The sequence below is a fragment of the Vespa velutina genome, chromosome 7 (genome assembly GCF_912470025.1).
Source record: "Vespa velutina chromosome 7, iVesVel2.1, whole genome shotgun sequence".
Taxonomy (NCBI): Eukaryota; Metazoa; Arthropoda; class Insecta; order Hymenoptera; family Vespidae; genus Vespa; species Vespa velutina.
The window spans coordinates 3579122-3602527 of record NC_062194.1 but is presented as its reverse complement, the minus strand read 5'-3'; the positions used below and the strand labels follow the sequence as shown (position 1 = coordinate 3602527).

The 23406-nt window shown below is 31.7% G+C and overlaps 1 protein-coding gene across 7 annotated transcripts in view; it reads left to right on the top strand.

Moving 5' to 3' along the window:
* The window catches only part of LOC124950577 (5-hydroxytryptamine receptor 2A), a 119388-nt gene extending 100277 nt beyond the window's left edge, over positions 1–19111 (top strand). For 6 of the 7 annotated variants that reach the window (XM_047497486.1, XM_047497491.1, XM_047497490.1 and 3 more), the window contains exons 6-8: positions 537–692; positions 10977–11137; positions 13364–19111. In XM_047497486.1, the coding sequence (XP_047353442.1) occupies positions 537–692; positions 10977–11137; positions 13364–14003 (957 nt within the window). In that variant the 3' untranslated portion in view covers positions 14004–19111. The remainder of the gene's footprint in view (positions 1–536; positions 693–10976; positions 11138–13363) is intronic. The other variant, XM_047497492.1, reaches the window with a different exon arrangement.
* Positions 19112–23406: the final 4295 nt, after the last annotated feature.

Here is a 23406-nt window from a genome sequence, read left to right as displayed (position 1 = left end):
TCAAACTGTTGAAAACGGGTTTCGCATAAGTTTCGAGCTCGAATTAGGGATGTTCTCTATCCATATTGGAAAATATTTCTGAGCTCGAGGCGTTATTGTGTTTCACATCGTTGTAATTATAATGAGGGAGATTCGATCCGTTACGTAGCACGATAGGCTCTGAAGCTGATGTTAAACTCATCGCCATAAGGCTCATATGGATTAGATCGAACGAAACCCTATAGTTATAATACATATATTCATTCTACGGTTTGTTGATATTTTATTAGACGTTCAAAGTTAATTATTTTCATCTAATCATGCTTAGATTTCGCTAACTTTATAACTCAACGTAGCAGAAGAAGTAAAGAGAAATTTTGTTCTTTACCATTTAGAGTTAAGTCTTTTCGTTTGTTACTTTCTTTTTTCTTGTTTCTTTTTTTTTTTTTGTTTTTTTTTATTTTCTTTCTTCTTTCATTGCACGAACCCTTTGAACGAAATTGAAAATCAACTGACCGGAGGTAAAAATTTTGAAAGATTTTTTTTTTTATTTTTAGGGAAGGAGTCCAAAGAAAATCGGTTTCCTGATTGCCATGGTTTGGATTGTTTCTTTGGGAATTTCATTGGCACCCCAATTTGGTTGGAAAGATCCAAATTACTTGGAACGTATAGCAGACGGTGAATGTCTCGTTTCTCAAGATCCAGCGTATCAGGTGAGCTACTAATATAATATTATTAAACTAGAGAAGAATTTATATTCCATAAATTCTACCGAAGGCAAAGTTTATATTCTTTCCGAAGCAAAATTTATATTCTATCGTCAAAAGACCTACATTTTTCAAAAACTCGATGAGTTTTCGAATCGAATTATAACCGATAAATCGTTGACCTGTTCGTTCGTTCATCGATTACGGAGAAAGTTAAGAGAAATGGCTCGATTCGAAACTTAATGAGAGGAAAAGAGAGTGAGAAAGAGAGAGAGAGAGAGAGAGAGAGAGAGAGAAAGAGAAAGAGAGGGAGGAAGAGAGTGGAGGAGGGAAAAGGAAGGAAAACCGAACATAGCATAGATATTCGACGTAACTCGTATTTTTACTCTGGTGCAAGAAAATGGCTAAGGGAGGAGAGATAGAAAGAGAGAGAGATAGAGAGAGATAGAGAGAGAGAGAGAGAGAGAGAGAGAGAGAAAGAAGAGAGAGTGACAGAGAGAACGAGAGAAAGAGACAGCTTATGAATTATCCGCAAAATCCGATAATGGGAATTATATCTCAACGAAATTCTCGAAGGTATATCTCTAAATCATATACATGTATAGGGTGTCTCTAAAATATGTAGGTCACATTGCAAACTTCGGAACATACCATATTCGTCTTGAGAATTAAAATTACTTATTCCATTTATTTCTTATAATTCCTAACACCCGATTACATATATTAATATTAATATTAATATTTCAATTTAATCCTTTTTTCGTTTGAACGAATGAAAGAAAAAAATTAATAAAATAAAAATATTATAAGGGACGTGTGGTAAGGATTTTTTGTTGAATAATTTTTTTCTTTTTCTTACGTGAATGATTTTTTTTTATAATGACATTTATCTTTTTGTTTCATTTTTGCTATCTTTGAAATAAAAGCACTGTGTATATTTTTGCTCATTCGTTTGGCGTAATACGATAATCTTTACTTTGAAAAAAATTCCAACCAAAAATCATTTACGACAAAACAGCAGATTCGAACGTCACAAACAAATTTCCAGTATTTTATTTTTGTATTCTTTATATCTGAATATCTCATCAAAAGGTAATTGGAGCATAGCCGAACTAGCATCGAGTTGAATTATACACAAGAATTCTCGCTTAAAGAAATTGCGTACGTTTTATGAAATTAAAAAAGTCCAATTCATCCCCAATATCTCTCGATTATTATGCATTGGGTTTAACCTCCCCCTCCCCCCCTTTATTACGGAGGATTAAGAACCCTTGTTCTTTCTCTCTCTCTCTCTCTCTCTCTCTCTCTTTCTCTCTCTTTTCTTTTTTTCTTTCTTTACTCCCCTCCTTCAATTTTCTCTAAACGAAAAGAGATCAACTTTTTGCGAGTTCCACTTTTTCGGATTGATCTCATTCAAGCTCGAAATATTTAGCGCATCGACGAGGTAGAAAAATAAAAAAAAAAAACAAAATTTTCCCTCTTGTTTAATCCTTCATAACATCATGTAATTTTAAAATCGTACGAATATATTTATCTTTCGTATTCATGTTATATTAATATTATATACTAATATCATACAAATTTAACATTACGTTTCATATTTTTATCATAAAATTTACTTGTTATTTCGTATTCGAAGATCAATATTTGCCAAATACAAATTTTACCGAGTATTGTAAATATAAATTATACTAAATATACTCGTTCTTATAATTATAATAATAATAATAATAATATATATATATATATATATATATATATGTCACTTTTCTCAACGTGAAAAATAAAGATTTGAGTCGTATAAAATGACATATTGGATTTATGTTACGACTTGCGAAAATACTGCGACGTACTAAATATAGAGAGAAAACAAAAATTGGTAACAAAAAAAAAAAAAAAAAAAAAAAAAAAAAAAAAAAACAAAAAGAAAAAATGGAAAAACGGAAAGAGACCAAGAGAGTAAGAGAGGGAAAGAGAGAAAGAGAGAGAGGGTGCGTATTTTGGTATTTACTTTGATATTTCGTTACATAGAACGCAGGAGAAGTTGAACTCGGTAATAGAAATGTACACGTAGTAGGTACCCACATACTTGGCGACACTACGAAACGAAGTTGAGCCGGTTTGAAAGCATGCTATTGCATCGACGAATGGTTTGCCTTGAATAAGCAAAGGATTGGACAGTTTACTAGGGTGTCGGGGGACGTGAAGAAAGGGGTGGGATTGAGGGTGAGGGGACTAGAGGTGGCTGGACACCAGCTCGGTAAAGTGGATGGAAGCCCTCCATATCTGGCAGTCCAGCCAGACAAACGGCATTCGTTAGCGGCCATAACTTTCACGAACCACCGGAACTCGTATCTCTCGATGTCTCTCTCTCTCTCTCTCTCTCTCTCTATCTATCTATCTATCTATCTATCTATCTATCTCTCTCTGCCTGTCTATCTATCTTTCTTACTTTTTCTCTTTTGATACTACGATACAATTAAAAATCATAACAACAACGTTGAAAAAGGAAGGTACTACAACTAACAAAAAAAAAAGAAAAAAAAGAAGGAAAAAAGAAAAAAAGAAAAAAACAAAAATTAATTAAAAACAAACCTACAGAATTAATAATTATAAATAATATAATTACATAGAATATATTTGCGATTTTTCTTCTAATGTAATATTACTTTTCCTTTTTACGAGACATTTTTCTGCATAAGACATACAAATATATATATATATATATATATATATATATATATATATATATATATATATATATATATATATATGCAAGTTTATCCAGAATCCTTAAATACGTGTCCTGCGTAGAAATGAAAAAGGATATAAAACGTTATGTCCAACATGATATAAATATCTGTATTAATCTATTCTTAACTATAGTCATTTCTTTAAAGAAAAAAAAAAAAAAAAGAAAAAAAAAAAAAAAAAGAAAAAAGAAAAGAAAAACAAAAAAAAAGAAAAAGAAAAGACAAGTTTTATTAGAAGTATCGTTCTCCCGTGAAAGTTGATTTCTCACCTCATTAACGTGGCGAAGTTTTATTGATTAAAAAAAAAAAAAATTTCTTAAATAAAACTATCTTTCATAAAAAAAAAAAAAAAAAGAATATGCGTGCGGCTCTGTGTAAGTTATAGAATATTTGCAAGATAAGTTCGCGTCTGTGGTAAGTTTGTGGAAATTAGAGTGAAAAGAAATAAAGAAAAGAAAAAAAAGAAAGAGAGAGAAAGAAAGAAAGGAAAAAAAAAAGGGGGAAGAAAAAGAAGAGAAGAGAAACATAAATAAATTCGTTTAATTTCTTTACAAAAAGGAAAAAAGAAAAAGGAAAATGAAAGAAGAAATAGTCCCAATAGAATATTCTTTGAGATATGGAATTTGTTTAACTTGTTAAAACCCCTCTCTCTCTCTCTCTCTCTCTCTCTTCCCCTATCTCTGTCCATCTTATCCTTATTTCTCTCTTTCCATATCCTTTTTCTCTGTTCGTTATTAAAACGATAATCTCTCTCTCTCTCTCTTTCTCTCTCTCTCTCTCTCTCTCTCTCTCTCTCTCTCTCTCTTCGGTAGATACGAGCGAGCTAGTATACGACTTTTAAGAAGCGTTCTATTTAACGTCACCGGTGAAAGTAGCAACGGGTATCGTTTTTTTCTTTCTTTTTCTTCTTTTTCCTTTTTTCTACTTCGTCAAAGCGAATACGCGAACGTTAAAAAGGAAAGAAGAAAAGTTCGTCGTTCATGATAGAAGCGAACGCGGTTAACAAGCTCGATATCCTTTCAATTAGAGCAAGGATAAGCTTTATAGAGGCTGTAAACGAGTGAGAGGAAGCAAACCTACGTAACACTCCATAAGCTTATTAAAGGATAGATTTTAATGCAACGAACTTTATCTCTTACTTATCGTTGAACTTATAGACCGAGTAAGAGAGAAGGTACAACGATATAATAGGTAATCCGGATACTTCTCTCTCTCTCTCTCTCTCTCTCTCTCTTTCTCTCTCTCTCTCTATTCCTCTTTCTTTCTGTACTATATATGTATGTCTTTTATTATCTCTATCTCCTATCTCTATCTCTCTCAAGCTTCCTTCTCTTTCTCCATTTGCTTCTTCCACTTCATAGACTCAACAGTAGGGGTAGAAAATTCCTGTTAAAGTCGTGGATTTCTACTTAAGAGACCCCCAACTTTGTGGACGAGGATAGATTCTAATAGCTAAATCGCATGAATAATTCAGCTTTGAGGATTGCTTGAAACTTTAAAGTTGTGCTTCTCAACACAACAGAAACGAATATATATATATATATATATATATATATATATATATATATATGTATGTATGTATAGAAGTGCGTGCGTGTATGTGTATTCTTCAATCGGATTAAGTATCTATGGTATAGTGACTATACTTCCATTACGATCCAGTAATCTATATATATATAGATATTTATATATATATATACCCTATGGGGGACTTAAGTATTCGTATAGAATAGGAATTTATTGTATTTCCATCTGTCCAAATTCTACTATACGAATACTTAAATCCCCCACTGTATATATATATATATATACATATCATATATATATACATATACATAGGATTCTTTTCGTTTTAAAATACTCACGGTTAATAAAATTGAATCCGCCGTTGATAAAATAGTCGAGAAGTTAAAAAAGCGAATTTTTTTTTTCCCAACCCCATTCCCCGGAATCTATCGATCTCGAGATATCTATCTATCGTTCGAAGATCGACGGATTAATAACTTAGTTTGTCATAATACGAAATATCGAATATTAACGGAGTTTGATTCGATTATTTCTGACTGTATATATCTCTTCCTTCTCCTCTCTCTCTCTCTCTCTCTCTCTTTCTCTCTCACACTGCCTCTCTCTTTTCGTTTGTCACTTGGATCCTCCTTGATCCTCTTCACGGTAACCGCTTAACCGAGAGCAGAGCTAAATTGGATTTTTGTTTGATGTATTCGAAATCGAGTTTAGTAGCACGTAGAACCTTCACGAGAATAGAACACGTCTCCTACTACTCTTCGAAACTTTTGATAAAAGAGGAAGAGAGAGAGAAAGAGAGAGAGAGAGAGAGAGAGAGAGAGAGAGCGAGAGAGAAAAGGAGAGATATAAAGAACAATACCACTACATATACATAAATGTTCGATCATGTTCGAACTTTGTACATCATCAATTTTCATCTTATCGAATCTAAAAAAAATCTATATATATATATATATTACATTTGAAACATTTCTATCATTCTTTCTTTACTTTTCTTCTTCCTTCGTTCATTTTATAACATGTGTGGAATTTAAATGGTCCTGTTCTATGTAGATTACAATTTGGATTCTGTCTCATACAATCCTCACATATACATTAACTCACATTCATTAACTTACGCGCTTGGACACACATACACATTCTCTATCTCTCTCTCTCTCTCTCTCTCTGTCTCTCTCTTTCTTCCCTGAATGGCAAACATACCGCATGTATTCACATTTTACGATTTGAACAAGGTAAATTTTCTCTACCGCACGAAACGTTTACGTTCATTCTTTAATATAAAATTAAATTATTAAATTCGACTTATTATTCGTATAAATGTTCTGTCAAGAGAGAGAGAGAGAGAGAGAGAGAGAGAGAGAGAGAGAGAGAGAGAGAGAGAGAGAGAGAGATAAATGTTCGTAAAAATGTATCAACGAGTAATAGTTTATAAAGTCACTCGATTGATATCGATTTATTTACTTATTGACTTAAGAATCTTATCATTATCATTATTATCCTTATTATTATTATTATTATTATTATTATTATTATTATTATTATTATTATTATTATTATTATTATTAATTAATTAATTAATGATTTGTATTTTTTATCGATTTTCTTTTCTTATACGCATATCCATATATTGAATATATCCCGTTTATTTTCCTATTAAATGTAATTTCGAAGTTCTTTTATTTTATTCATATTATTTTTATAATATTTATCAATAAAAATCGTCTAACTTGACATAAATATTTCATTTTTGCAGTAATTCAAAATACGTCAAGGAATATTCAATGCTGTCATGTTTAAAAAAATAATATCATACGATCCTGCGTCATTCGACGACAGAAAAAACGGAAGGAATGAAGAAAAAAAAAGTAGAAAGTGAGAGAGAAAGAGAGAAAGAGAGAGAGAGAGAGAGAGAGAGAGAGAGAGAGAGAGAACAAAAAAAAGAACCATTTAACCCAATTTAACGATATTTCATCGGTGATACCACACGATTCATCGGTGATACCACACAAATCATTCAAACTTTACGGTACATCGCGCTTTTCCATCGGGAAAAGACTCCCCGCGTTAACAGACACCACGACTGTATATCAATATTCATTATGTCCCCAAAGCAATGAATATTTACGTTATGCTGACGCGTTGTAATAAAATTTGACGTAACGAGATGGTATCGCTAACAAAAGTCTTTCTCCAATCACGTATCTGCCGTATATTTAATTTATTGTTAAAATAAAAAATGATAAAATAAATTAAAAAAAAAAAAAAAAAAGAAGAAGAAAGAAAAGAAAAAAATAAGAAAAAAAACAAGAAAAAAAAAAGAAAAATAATAATAAACAGGTATAATATCATAATAATAATAATGATGATGATGATGATGATGATGATGATGATGATGATAATAATAATAATAATAAAGTGAATAAAGAAATAAACTCTGTTTCGTAGAGTTCGAATATTTTTGAAATTAATGTATTATTTTTTTGAAATTAATATATATATATATATATATATATATATATATATATAAACGTTTTTCAAAACACGATACGATGTCTATCGTCGTTGTATTTTTACGTAGTCTCGTCGATATTTACATATAAATGATTTAATTAAAGGCACATCTTTTCTCCGCCCTTTTGTTAGACCGAGATACCTGTCACTCGATGCCGATGAAAACCGATAGAACGGATTTCTCTGGGCATTTTCGTTTCCGACGCGTCCGAAAACGGAATTATTTTCTCTCGACGTTCGCGCATCGATATTATCCAGGCTGCTCTAGTTTACTCGACAAGTTTCCTATACGTAACAAATGTGGGATAAAAAATGTAGAAAAGAGAAATCAACGAAGTCTTCCGAGCCCTGAGATCGTTCGGTAATTTAACCCTGTTGCCCTAATTTTCTTTTTCTCTTAAAATAACTATTTCTCTCTCTCTCTCTCTCTCTCTCTCTCTCTCTCTCTCTCTCTCTTTCTTTCTCTCTTTCTCTCTCTTTCTCTTTATTTTTTTTCTTTCTTTTTTTCATTTATTTATTTATTAAATATTAAAAAAAAATATTCAAATCAAATCACCTTGCACATTAATAAATGTAATACAAGAGGATTATTATTTTTTACTTGTATAAATATTACAGATTTATATGAAACAAAAAATGATCGAATTTCACTTGGCACGTTTTCATACTCGCATGTTTTTCTATCTTTTTCGTTTTTCCCCTTTTTTTTTTTGTTCCTTTTTTTTATTTTATTTTTTTTTTTATTTTTTTATTTTTTTTTGTTTTTTTTTTATTTTTTCTTCTTATTATTATTTTCCATTCTCGACTCGATAGTTCCATTTCCTATATATGTGTAGCTACAAGAATATCAATAATATTATTACGTTCTTTCTTTCTCTCTCTATCTCTCTCTCTCTCTCTCTCTCTCTCTCGTGCGACCCACAGGTCAGCAATTTTTCAAAGTATTTCACGATTCGTACGGTACACGCATATGACGATGTCGTCATAAACGAATGCTTATGTAAAGTTTCTTCGTGCTTGGAGAAAACCGAAGAGAGAGAGAGAGAGAGAGAGAGAGAGAGAGAGAGAAAAGTTATGATGAGAAAATAGAAAAAAAAGAAAAATGAGAAGAAAAGAGAGAAAAAAAAAAGAAAAGGAAAAGAAAACGGCAAAGAGGAGAAAGTAAAGAAAACGTGTGTCTTTTTCTTACTCGCTAATACATTCGCATCGTTCCTAAGCTATAGTCCCTTTTCATCATTATTATAAATTCCTTACCAACATATTTTTCTTCGTCCAACCAACCTGGTTTTAAAAAACTCTTACGCTAACCGAAGCTAATATTCCGAAATGAAACGAGAGGGAAAAAAATTTGCTGCTAAACGACGCCACGAGGGAGGGGGTGGGGCGGGAGGAGGAGGAGGAGGAGGGGGAAAGACAAGGACGAGGGAGATAGAAAGAGGATGGATAGGAGAGAAGTGATGGAGAGTTGCTAGTGGTTGTGGGTTTTTGGGGAAAAACAAAAAAAGAAACAAAAAAAAGGGGGGGGGCAGGGGGAGAGCGGAAAAAAAGAAGGAAAATAAAGAAGCATTTATCGAATTTTTCTTGTCCGTTGCACGTACAGGCAACGTAAATAGTATGCTTTAAAACCAAACATGTTTTCTACTTCTTTCTTTTTTTTCTTTTTTCTTTTTTTTTTTTTTTTCTTTTTTTATTGTTTCCTTTCTCGTTTCTTTTTCTCTTTTTTTTTTTCTTCTTTTCCTTTTGTCTCTTTTCGATAACTAATGATCCACGAAAATTTACACATATATACGGTGCATCCGTCTATAAATATTTATATCTAACGAAAAGATCCGTCGATCCATGAAAAAAAAAGAAGAATTTACTTTAGAATTAAAAGTTTGTTAATAAGACGAAATGCGTTCTGGTTTAAATCAATTAGGATCGTATTACGTTCATTAACGCAAATGGGTATAATTATAATTAAGATACGATTAGTTAATAATATAAATTCTCTCTCTCTCTCTCTCTCTCTCTCTCTCTCTCTCTCTCTCTCAACGCTTAATGGTTATTTGTAAATATAAAATATATTCATTAGATATAATTCATTAGATATAATTAGATATAATTATCGAAATTGCAAACGATTAATTGAGATACTTTTAATGTGAGCACGTAGAATATTCACTTTTAGATTTAATTATTTATCAAATAATTATTAACTCATCGGATGTTCGATGTATGAACAAAATCATTGATAGTTGCGAAGTTTAAATCTTTTTTTATTTATTTATTAAATTATTCATTATCTTTTTTATATCCTTCTCATATAGAAATAATACTTATGAGCCATTAGAAGATTTCAAAAGTAAAATGTGCAATTGATATTTAATATCGTTCGACAACTTTTATCTCGTTTTTAAGGAATTCTCAATTGTCTCCGTGTAACATAATCGAACGTATAAAAAATAAAATTTCCATCAAATGGAATGATAAGATATTATCAATTGTACTCAAGTAATAATATACCGTTATAAAGTTTCAGAGATATCTCTAACATTAACCATTAACTTTCTCCTCTTGAAATTCAGTTGAAAACAATTTTCGTTTGAAAATTTTCATTAGCGTGTAAGTAAGAGCGACAGAGCGCGAACAGAAAGAGAGAAATTTAATGGGCGTGGTAAGTATCCTCATGAGAGGATGCACCGATGAGAAGGAAGGACCCTTGAAAAACTCTCTTGCTCTTTTCCATTTTCTCTCTCTCTCTCTCTCTCTATCTCTGTCTCTATCTCTATCTATCTATCTATCTCTCTCTGTCTATTCCATCAGTGGAACGCCAACAAAAAAGCAGTCACGGCAGGTGTCTTTTATCGTTTTTCCAACGATCGATCGATCCTCGGCCTGGCACCGTTTGCGGTAGGGCAGTTCTTTCGGTGAATGAGAGTCGAACTAAGCGATCAGATTACAATCGGATTGCGATCTTTAAAGGTAGATATTTCCGAGAGTCAGTAAAAAAAAAAAAAAGAAAAAAAAGAAAAAGAAAAAAAAAAGGAGAAAAAGAGAGAAAGGAAGAAGAAGATGAAGAAGAAGAAGAAGAAAAAGAGAGAATGTGGTTTTAAAGAGAATTACTTTTGTTACTGTGCTTTTAAACGGAGTTACTTTATCATCAAGTACTTACTTATACTTACAAAAAGAAATAATACTTCCTTTGTGTAAATCCATTTTGATCAGAATCATATTATCGTCATGGCGGTTTCATACTTTTCTCTATGTCAATGTAAAAACGTATGAATTAATAGATTGAAAAATAATGATTTAACTATTTTATATCAATATATTATAGATTAATGTTCGGATCAATTTATGTTTATATATATATATATATTTTATTCTTTATATAGAGAATAATTTTCTTTTTTATTACGGCCAACGTAAATCAATATTTAATATATAAAATATATATGCGTATATATATATATATATATATATATATATGTATTAATTTATTATTTGTTTTTAGATTATCGCAACATGCGCAACATTTTATCTACCCTGTCTGCTTATTCTCTTTCTTTACTGGAGGATATTTCAAACAGCTCGGAAACGTATTAGAAAGAGACCAGGAACGATCGTTCAACCCTCTCGCGAAAGAAGAGGTATCCTACGGCTGGTAACGAGAAGGTAATCATCCTTTTCTTATACTTTTTCACCCACCACCCATTTACCATTTTGTCGAATCTATCCGTTCGTCATCCAATTGAACTGGCGCGCGCCCACTCGTCCGTATCCAACGATTTTCGATCGAGTATTTTTGTGAAAAACTGTTCGAAAGTAAAACGAACGTTTGAATTGTTTTTATCGAATAGAGATAACGATAGGGTGAATTCGAACAATATAGAAAAAAAAAAAGAGAACTCAAATCCTATCCTCCGTAAGATCGAAGGGTCATTTTGTTTCCAAATCGATCGTTCGCGAAAGTGACCATAAAAATATCTACAATTCGACTATAGCTGCGAAACAAAAAAATAGAATCGTTTGCGAAAAATGATTGAACGATGCAAAAGTGCTTTCAATTTTGATGAAAGGTAATTCTCCGCAGCAATCGTTATTTCAACTAACGTGTTTTCAAAAAGGGAAAGAGAGTGTGTGAGAGTGAAAGAGAGAAAGAGAGAAAGAGAGAGAGAGAGAAAAGGAAAGAGAGAGAGAGAGAGAAAGAAAGAGAGAAAGATAGAAAACAAAACAAAATATTGACAATTATTTTTCATCGTTCTAATAATTTCTTTTAACGAAACAACAATTTCCAGAAACGTGTGTAGGATTATTGATATATGTACAACATATATATATATATATATATATATATATATATGTAAGGATACATATGTAGATACATAGAGCTCCCAGAGTTATATACGTAGCTTTATTTGATAAAACACGATCGCGTTTAATTGTTCCAATTGTCATGACTCTTTGCTCCTAATACTCGCGCGTTAATCGTTTAAATTTAATTAATCTACGAACCAGAATTACAGCTCGCTCCTCTGCGAATCGTGTTAATTCGATCAAAGCGTAACGCGAAACGATTTCGTCGCGATTTCATTACCTACATATAAGTGAATATCTCGCATTCGAATGATCGATCGAATCTAAAACGTTCGAAATTGGTGAACATTGAATTTCCACCCTCTCGATCGGGATCTCGCATAACTCGAGAAATTATTTTTCATTTCTTATTTCACGGATATAATAAGAATCTTTTCATATCTAATTATTTCAATCGATTCTTCCTTAATAAATATTCTTTGTTTTAAAGTGAAAACAAAAATGAAAATAAAAAAAAAGAAAGCTAATTGAAATTGAATAAAAATAATAATAAAAATGAAATTGAAAAAGTGATATGTTACTAATCGAACGAAATGTTTGAAGAATCGTATTATTTAAACGATAATATATACGTCCGATATTATATAATTATTTATATATATATATATATATATATATAAAATGATCAATATAGTTGCATCGTTTGCTTTATCACATACATAAGTAAGGAGTCGAAGATTTTCTTTTATAAGAGAAAAAAAAAAAAGGAGAAAACAATTAAATTTAAATTACACGAATGAATGTAGAAATTTAATTACAAGGAATATCCGAAAATATCAGGAAAAACAGGTTACGCGAAAGATTGGACAAATGCGCTTCTGCACGCGCGTTTTCTACGTCAACTTGAGAGTCGAGGCGAATTCCTGTTGCGCTTTGAATCCTTTGAATCGACAGAGGAGTTTCATCAGTTTGAAAGCGCTAGTCTAGTTTAATTTGTTTCCACGAGTGACTCCCGCTCCTTTTTACCCTCTCTCTTCGACTTTTTAATCGGAAAACTGAGAGAATGATATGAACAGAGGGAGGGATAAGAGAGAAAGAGAAAGAAAATGGGTGCTTTGAAAGTTGACGAATACAAATATTCATCGTATGTGTTAGTTTTATATAGGAAGAATACTTTTATTTTTTATTACTTCAATATATTCTTCCTTTGTCAAACTTTTTATATACAAAATTTCAATTCGTTCGTGCAAATAGAAATAAATTCGAATAGTTTTCATAGGAAATGTAAATCTATTTATCCATCATAGAAAAAAAAGTTAACTCGCAATTCGATATGATCCTTTTATCTGATTCTTTTTTTCCTTTTTTTTTTTTTGTCTTAATATCATTCGAACGAAAAAATAAATAAAAAAGAAAAAGAAAAAAACGGAAAGAAAAAGAAATGAATACAAATAAATTTACATCACAATATTATCGTCTAATTTATATCGACACCATCAAGACTCCATTAGCTTTAAACTCCGTTAGCTTTTTTCAATGAAATCGAGATGTTTACCCTAAGTCCTATCTTTTGCTTCAAATAAGCAGGCAAAGGGAGGAATCAACAGCGTTCACTATAACACGTTCAACCCCGGATCATTCGTCGATTTCACCGGAAAAGTCGTCGTCGTATAACGACGGAAACGTAGCGCAATCAGCGGTCGTGAACGTTACGCCAGTAACGACGAGCACTACAGCAAACTCGTCGAATTCTACGGGTCAGCCAACGAGCTCATCAACAGCAACAACAACAGCAACAACAGGAGCAACAACAACGGCAACAACGGCAGGAGTAATAACAACAACGACAACGACACCGGCGACAACAACGATGACGACGTCAACGAGTAGGCCAAGTTCAGCGTCTACGTCGACGACGGTACGTCAGGCGACATCGACGAAGAGAAGTCGTGAAACGATAGAATCTAAACGTGAAAAGAAAGCAGCCAAGACATTGGCAATCATCACCGGTGCCTTCGTCGCCTGTTGGCTACCATTCTTTGTTCTCACGCTTCTACGTGTTATCTGTTATTGGTGCCAAATACCCGACGTAGTATACAATGTCTTCCTCTGGCTTGGCTATTTCAACAGTACCCTCAATCCTGTCATCTACACCATCTTCTCACCCGAATTCAGGCAAGGTTTCAAGAGAATGCTTTGTGGTAGTTCAAGAGTGACCCGCTGACATTGGATTTAATTTCCTTTCCCTTAATACCATTATTAACGATAATTAAAACCATTACAATCACGACCACAATCATCCACGACAACACCAACGACACCATTGGTACTATCCTCCCTGAAAGGAGGAAGCTTTAATCTCTTCTTTCTCTGTTTTTTCTTTCTCCTTCACTCTCTCTCTCTCTCTCTCTTCCTCTCTCTTTCTCTCTCTCCCTCTCTTTCTCGTTCACGCATATGCCTCTGAAAGAATAATAGCAGATATGAAACTTTCATATTTTTTCAATTTTTTATTCCTTTCAAAGTGTCTTTTCAATCAGAATTTCTTAATCGCAAACGTTTAACAATTTTCTTTATTAATTTAATCATATTAAAATGTAAGAATTCAAGAAAAAAAAAAAAAATAACGAAATTTATCAAGGTATATCAGCTATTATCTTCTCTCTGTCTCTCTCTCTCTCTCTCTCTTTCTCTCTCTCTCTCTCTCTCTCTCTCTATCTCTATCTCTCTCTCTATCTCTGTGTCTCTCCCGTTTAGATTTATTCATACAACGCAAGATACACACGGGCACGCCTTCACTTTTTCTTCCTTCTTCCTCTCTGCCTTATCAATAGTAAATAGCTATGTATTGTATCTCGTGTATATAAAAAATATATACATATGTTCTAGGATAAAAGTCAAATTTGAATCATGGGCCAAAAACCATGAGATCGTGAATATACATACATACATACATATATACATACGTACATATATACATACATACATACATACACATATGCATACATGCACAACAACATTTTCTTCTCGCGAATGTAATAACATATATAGGTACATACATACACGTGTAATTAAACTTACATATGAGATCACGTGTTTTGTCGTGGTCAACATTGAACATTGTCCTTTTTTTCTTTCTTTTTTTTTTTTTTTTTTGTTGTGGCGAACGATTTACCTTTTAGCCATTCCAACTCTCGGCTGTATCGACAATTAGTAGTGGCATCTCTACTGATCTGAATCGTTCGACCGAGAGAACGAAAAAAAAAAAAAAAAAAAAAAGAAAATAGATAGAGAGAAAAAAGAGAGAGAGAGAGAGAGAAAGAGAGAGAGAGAAAAGAGAAAAAGAGATAGGGACCGTAATTTGTGTGCATGCGAAAGAGAGAGAGAGAGAGAGAGAGAGAGAGAGAAAGAGAGAGAGAGAGAGAGAAGGAGAAAGAAAGAGAAAGAAAGAAAAAGAAAAAGAAATCGAGAAAGAAGCGTTTCGCAATTACTCACGTCTGTAAAACGCATTAGAACGGCTTTTAAAGCATCACTTTTAAAAGTACATACTGTTTAAGATGGCTATATCTCTACACAATATTTATCTATCCTTTATTCCATCATGTAACATACGTCTCTATAGAAACAAACACACACACAAACACACACACAGCCTTACAAAAACAGACACACAGACGCACGCAAGCACACACACGCACGTACGTACAAATATTAGAGCATAACGAGAAGAAAACGAGAAACTACGAGGAACTAATGAATTCTAATTGTAAGAGATGGTGAGAGAAAGAGAGAGAAAGAGAGAGAGAGATAGATAGATAGATGGAGAGAGAAAGAGAAATTTGTCAACTTCGAATTTGCTTACGAGTATATTACGACCGATCGTGAGAGGAAAGACTAAAACTTATTGTTAGCATGAGAAAGAGATAGATAGAGATAGATAGATAGACGAAGAGAGAGAGAGAGAGAGAGAGGAAGAGAGAAAGAGAGAGAGAGAGAGAGAGAGAGAGTGAGAAAGAAGATCAAATTTGAATTCTCTGTATTTGTGATAAATTTACGGGGAAGAACTCCCATAGAGTTCAAGGATGCTCAATTCGTTTGAAACCTCCTTTTCTATAACTTAGTTTGATTCTTCTCATTGAAAAGTCGAGTGTATGTGTCTCGAAAAGTGAATTTTGCGAGAAGAAATGTGGAGATCAAACGAATTTCATTCACTCTACGAACAACGGAATAAATAGAAGATCGATCTTTTTTTTACCCCTCCAATCTCTTTCGTTTCTTCCTTTTTTTTTTACTTCTTTTTTCTTTTTCTTTTTTTTTCTTTTCCTTTTCGATTTGTCTAAAAATATTACGATCTCTTTTTAACAGATTAATTGGATGAGAAGGATTTTTTTTTTCTTTTTTTTTTTTTTTTTTTTTTTTTTTTTTTAAATAAAAATTATATTCTTCCGAGGAATAATCTTTTCAAGTCTGTCAGATTTGTATTTTTTTTTTTTTTTTTTTATAAAACCATGCTGATATTTATTTATTTTCTTTTTGTCTTCGTTTTATTTCTAAATATTCCACATGTTTTATTGATAAATTAAATATTTCAATTCTATTTGAAAGAAATTTGTATTCCTTCGAAACTAGATCGCGTATGTATCGCACGTATTTACATACGATTTTTATTATTACATATGAATGAAATAAATAAAGTTATTTAATGAACGAACATTGGTTAAACTTTTAAGAAATTTTTCTTCTGGACGTTCGAAAAGATTTGTTAAAAAAAATTCACGATATCGTAAATCTCTTATCAAAAAGTCTCCGGCTGTCTAATATTTCTTTTCTCTCCACTTTTCTCCTGTATTTATCCTCGAGCGATCACCGTGTTTCGACGTTAATAATAATGATTATTATTATTAATGCGAAATTTCAAGGATAAAAAAGAAAAAAAAAAAAAAAAGAAAAAAAGAAAAAAAAAGAAAAAAGAAAAAATGAAAAAGAGAAAAAAAAGAAATAAAAATTTGAAGACGAAATAAAGTAAGATGCGATACGTATGTCTCATCTCTGTAAGATAGGATATACAAGTGGAAGAAGGTATATAATAAGACTTGTTTCAAACTAAATGAAAAATGTTAGAGAGAAGATAAAGGGCAAAGGTCATTAGAATTAGATAACGGGGGAGGGGAGGATATCTTTCTTCAAAGCTTTTAAATAAAGATAATCATTTCTTTCGTACTGACATCTCTCTTCTCTCTCTCTCTTTTTCTTTTTTTCCATTATTTTTTTCTTTTTATTTTATTTCATTTCTTCTTTTTTTCTGTTTCTTTTTCTCCTTTTTCTTTTTTTCTTTTATTCTATTTTCTACGATAAAATTCGCAATTTATTTCGAGAAGACGCCCTTTTTTCTCCCCCGATTCATCATCATTCCTATCGTGTTAATATTTATCTCTTTCACAGTCCGTACTTTTCTCTTTTGTCTTTGAGCTTTCGCAATAGTAGAAATAACATAGTAGCAATGTAATAGCCCAATGTAAAAAAAAAATGCTATAGATTCAATACAATCCGCAAAAATATCGACATTTTTCTATTCGGTGACAGAATAGATTGCTAAAGTTTGATTAACGAGTCAGTATAATTGTATGTTCGAACATTAAATGTTTCTTTTTTTCACGATATCTCTCTCTCTCTCTCTCTCTCTCTCTCTCTCTCTCTCTCTCTGTATATATATATATATATATATATATATATATATATTTTATCTCTAACATGATCGATCGTGTATATCCATTCATCCATGATCGTGAATGATTTTTTATTGAACGATTTATACTTCGTCATGTCGTGTAATCTTTCTCGTTTATTTTATATTTTTGATAAAAGCAAAGAAAAAGAGATAAAAAAAAAAAAAAATCCTCAAAATGGATTTATATAAAAATTCAAGAACTTTTTCTATATGGAAAGTAACGGCGGGGTGGGATGGGACGGTGGGGTGCGAGGGAAAATGGGGAAAATAACAATCATTCGTAAGATAATTCCTGTTTTATGCATATGCGTATGCAATCGCAAATTTTATTCTTCTTTCATGTAACATTATCACAACGAATAACGGGACGAGGATGAAATTGCGAAGTTTCGAATGGAAATCAGAGATATTGCGACGCTTGTATTTTCGTCAGAACGAAGACAAAAGCAAATTGTTCCGTGGAAATACGGGTATAGCACGCAAATTGCATACGAAGTGTAATTTAACGAAATCATAGTCAAACAAGCGGGCAAACAGAGAACCATAATATTGCATCGCATTTAGCCTTATCAGACATTTTCTCTGGTAAGGAAAGGAGCTTTGGATATTTCGTGCGAAGAACTTGTGCTTAATACTTGTCACGTGTGAAGACACGTGAAAGGTTAAAAAAGAAAAAGAAACACACGCACAGAAAAAAAAACCAAGAAAGAGGAAAAAGAGAAGAGGAGGGAAAAGGAAAAAAAGAAAATATTTATAAAAAGATTTTTGTGAACTATGTGTGTGTGTGTGTGTGTGTGTGTGTGTGCTTTATTATCTCTGTGTGCGTGTGCGTCTATGTGTACGTGTGTACGTGTGTGCGTGTACATGTAAATCTCTTCGTATAAACGAAAGACGAATTTTAACGAGAGCGTCGCGTAGATCGAATTGTTATATCGTTATACGTGTCGTTATTTCTTTTTTTTTCTTTTTTTTTTTTTTTTGATATTTTCCTTTTTAGTTTTTTCTTTCCGTTTTCCTTTGTTATTTTTTTCTTTTTTTTTTTTTTCTTCTTTTTTCTTTTTTTTTCTACCAAAGTTATAGACTCGTTAAGTCGAAAATAAAAAGGAAAGCAAATGGCGGCAAAGACGTGCCATACGTTGTACCTTAGCCAATTTGTTTCTACGCTCGGCCAAATCTTTTCAAATACAAAATTTGGAAATGTCTTATTCGATCTCCTCGTTCCCCATTAGAAAAGTTAAACGCCACTCTATTTCTACGTTATACTTTCAAATCGAATGAGAATTGTAATGAAATTTGTTGTTCGCACTTTGAAAAATATTTTAAATGATATCAAAATTTTAAATAATATTACGAATACGACAAACAGACTCGATAGGATGTTTTGGTTACAATTGATTGAGTCCAATGTTTCGCCGTAGTTGAATGCTAAAAAGAGAGAAAGAAAAGAAAAATAAGAAAAGAAAAAAAAAAAAAAAGAGAAAAAAGGAAAAGGAAAAAAAGAAAAAAAAAAGAAGAAGAAAACACATGTAATAAACATTTAGAAAATGTCGTAATGTCAGAGAGAGAGAGAGAGAGAGAGAGAGAGAGAGAGAGAGACTTCGAAGAAAGTCAAATAAAAAAGTTCTGCATAACTAATGCATTTCGTGATTAGCTGATTGCATAAGACACTCCCCATCAGTTGTGCCTAACAAGGAAATAAGCAAAACGTCTGATAATCCTGTTACATAGCTCGTTCTTAAAAAGAGAGAGAGAGAGAGAGAGAGAGAGAGAGAGAGAGAGAGAGACAACGATCTTTCTGCATTAATAATCACGTTAGTTTCGTCTTTCACTATACCTTATACCTCATTTATCATTCTTCTAATCGAGCATCAAAACACGAATGTTTGCCGTTCAAACATTTCCAAAACTTTCAATTACGTATATCACTCTTAATCTCTCTCTCTCTCTCTCTCTCTCTCTCTCTCTCTCTCCCTCTTTTTCTTTCTTTCTGTTTCTTTTTTTCTTTCTTTCTTTCTTTCTTTCTTTCTTCTTCTACTTCTGCATCAACGACTGATAAAAACATAACAGGTAGATAGAGATAAAAAGAAAATGAGAGAGAGAGAGAGAGAGAGAGAGAGAGATGCATATAAATATGAAAAAACTCGATGTATCCCGATTATCCTACAATTTACATCGCATTGCTCTGCTATTTATCGACGTTATGCCTAAGATTGTTAAATGAAAAAAAAAAAAAAAAAAAAAAATAAATAAATAAATAAAAAGAAAAAAAAAGTGAGAATGAAAAAGTTTGCGAGAGAAAAATTGAGAGAAGAAAGAGAAAGAGAGAGGGAGAGGAGGGGGCGGGAACGGGGCAGGGAGAAAGGGAGGGAGGGAAAATAATCTTTAAACAAAAAAGACAAGGTTGAAGGAACTTAGGAAAAATGACGTAGTTATATGATTAAAAAAAAAAAAAAAAAAAAAAAAAAAAAAAAAAAAAAAAAAAAAAAAAAAAAAAAAAAAAAAAAAAAAAAGGTGAAAAAAAGGAAGGAAAAGAAAAAAAAAAAAATATGCCAAGCGATATTATATAGTAGCTGAAAGTACAGTTGAAATGTGCGTGTGCCGTGTAAAAGATAACGAGAGAAATTGAAAGAGAGTATATAATATATAAGTACTTAATGTATATAAGTACTTATGCGTGCGTATGCGTTAATATGTATGGGTACTACTATCTGTGAGCGAGAAATTTGAAAATAATAATTTAAATTTAATCGCATCTCGCGTAGGACCATTCAAAAGAGGTTCATGTGATTCACTCACATGAAAGAAAGGAAAAAACATTTTCTGCGTTGATCAAGATTAAATAAGAAACGTGTATTTAAAATGCGACCGCTTGCTTTATATTTATTCCCTCTCGATAAAAAATCGTAAAGCGACTATTACGATAATGATACGAGAAGATGATGAAGTAATTACGTTTAAATAAATCGAATTACGAAGGGTTTCGAAAGAATTAAGATTCGACTTTAAACGTCCTTTTTCTATATCCTTTCTTTTCCTCTCTTCTTCATCTTTTTCTTCTTTTTCTTTTTCGTTTTCTTTTTTTTTTCTTTTTTTTTTTTTTTTTTCGTGAATTCTCTTTTACAGATTCTACTATGGGATCGACGATAAACGAGAATAAAAATGAAGATCGAAATGAAGATATTACAAGAGGCACCTAAGTATATCGATTATTTTCTTTTCTTTTATATATATATCATTTTCATCAGGAAATATTTGACGATAAAAAAAATACGAAGTAGTAAGTATTCCGAAAGAATTTTTAATTTCTTTTGTCCATGAAATGGTTTTTTTTTCCTTCTTCTTCTTTTTCTTTTTTTTTTTCTTTTTTGTTTTTTTTTTTTTTTTTTTTTTTTTCTTAATACGATAAACATAATAAAGTAATGAACGATCACACGTTTGAAAAAAAATGTAACTAGATGAATGGAAGATATGTTTATTTTTTTTTTTTTTTTTTTTTTTTTTTTGAATAATCAGACGTAGATGTATAAATAAGAAAAGATATATATATATATATATATATATATATATATATATATATACCTGTCTTATCCTCAGGTATAACTCGGTAAAATCTTATAGGTTGCTACTTTTTCATTTCGAAGTCCTTTTTTATGCGAAATACTCGAACGAAGAATGTTGAAAGCATTGGATATATCTCAAGGTGAAAGCCGATAAGGTAAGACATCGATAGTGCCATAATACGGAATAAGAAAAGGGTCATGCATTGAAAAATAATCTTCTACGAATAGTATAGACGTGGATTCGATTCAAATCCTCGATTTTAATACGATGCTCGCCTGGATACGTTCGAGATATATCCTGACACGTGTGAAGGACACACAATCTTTCTCTCTTTCTTTCACTATTTTTTACATCCTCTCTTCTTCTCTTCCACACGGTCGATCCTGGAAAACGGTACATCGAGTATGCGAACCTTCCACGTCGTTTCAAGCTCGATCAACCGTGCATAGCTTTTATCTTTCTTTCTTTTTCTTTTTTTTTTTTTTTTTGTATCCAAAAACTGAAGATACAAACTGCTTGACTACGGTAATCATCATCATCGTCATTGTCATCATCATTATCGTCATCGTCACCGTCATCGTCATCGTTATCGTCATTGCTGATTCTAACTTCTTCAGGGACTGAAAATATTATCCAATGATCATATCGATAAAACGATAAATTTACTATCTCTGAGATTACATAGCATATACGTATATATGTACGTATATACTTATTACGTAGGTTTATTCATTTAAGTACATACAATATCTATTTACTTAAAACATATATTTACCTTGTGTGACCTATGATACATACTGTGGCCTATGATACAGGAATATATATATATATATATATGTACATGACCTAGGTCTATCGTAAGTTTGAATTTTCTTCGAATTTTTAAATGAATCTTAAAATTGAATTAAATCGTTTTTCACAATGATTACATTATTCCTCGTATGAAAGTTTAATGAAAAAGAAAAAAAAAAAGAAAAAAAGAAAATAGAAAAATAAAAAAAGGAAAAAAGGAAAAAGAAAAGAAAAAAATCTTCGTTTTGATGACGTTTTTTAATTACATCATAGATATAAATTTATAATCGTATTTATATCGATAAAATCTTATTCACATGAAAGTCAAAAAGATAATTGATTACCTTTCATAATTTTCAATCGTTGATTTACGATATATCCAATTATCATATCCAGTTATATTATTTAAGAAAAGAAGATAACAACTTTTCGAAAGAAGAAAAGATATATTTTAAAGATTTTATCTTTTTTGAAAAGTACGATCCGTTTTACTTGTACTTTATTCTAACCGATCTAAAGTCCCCCTTTAATCAAAAGTTACTCTAAAACTTTTGATCAAGGATATACAGGTACATACATATGTACGTACATATATGATATAAAAATCGATCGGACAGTGTAACGTCCTAATAAACATATCGAGTTTATAACATAACAGAAAATTAAAATTATCTCTCGTTAAAAGAACGAAAAGAAACTATAGTACCAAGAAGGTTTAACATCGAACGATTAACTCGAATACGTTTTCTAGTAATTTCTAAACAGAAGCGACTACCCAAGAAGCTTCTTTTTTCAACCAACGACGGATAGAGCTTCTGTACTTTGTACTTTATCTTGAGAAAGTCAAGCTGACTTGTAATCCCGTAATCACGAATATATCCTTTAACTCGAGGAACGTCTTATCGCAACGAAAAAGAGGTGAGTAACCGAATGCATAAATTACAGATACATACCTAAGATTAGATCAAAATCCTTCATTCGTATATATACACACATCTATATACATTATATATATATATATATATTTCTCTTGTATTTTTTATTTTTTTATTTCTTTATTTTGTCTTCCCTCTTTCTTACTTGTTTTCCGGTTTTTTTTTCTTCTTTCTTTTTTTTTCTCTCATTCTCTCTTCCTCTCGTCTTCTTTCACAGCCACAAGGTAAAACGATTCTTCTCCTTCTAAATTTTTTTTCACGTCAATGCCCAAAATACAAGCGCAATGTTACATACAAGCCCAGATAAGTATAGCGATTCTCTCGTTACACAATTATACGGCCGTCGGAAATTTCACTCAACTGTGCAACTGGGTTTTCAGGTTTCGCGATTTTATCTCCTGTATTCCCTTTTCTAGATCTACTTGCTTCTGCTTTTCTTCTTACCAGGAATATATCTACTTTCTCGTCTTTTTCTCGCTTCTTTTTCTTTTTTTCTCTTCTTCTCTTTTTTCTCCTTTTTTGTTTTCTTTAAAATTTGCATGCATACGTAATTATACGTATTAACAGGCGAAAATATAATAATGATAATGATGATGATACTGATAATAACAATA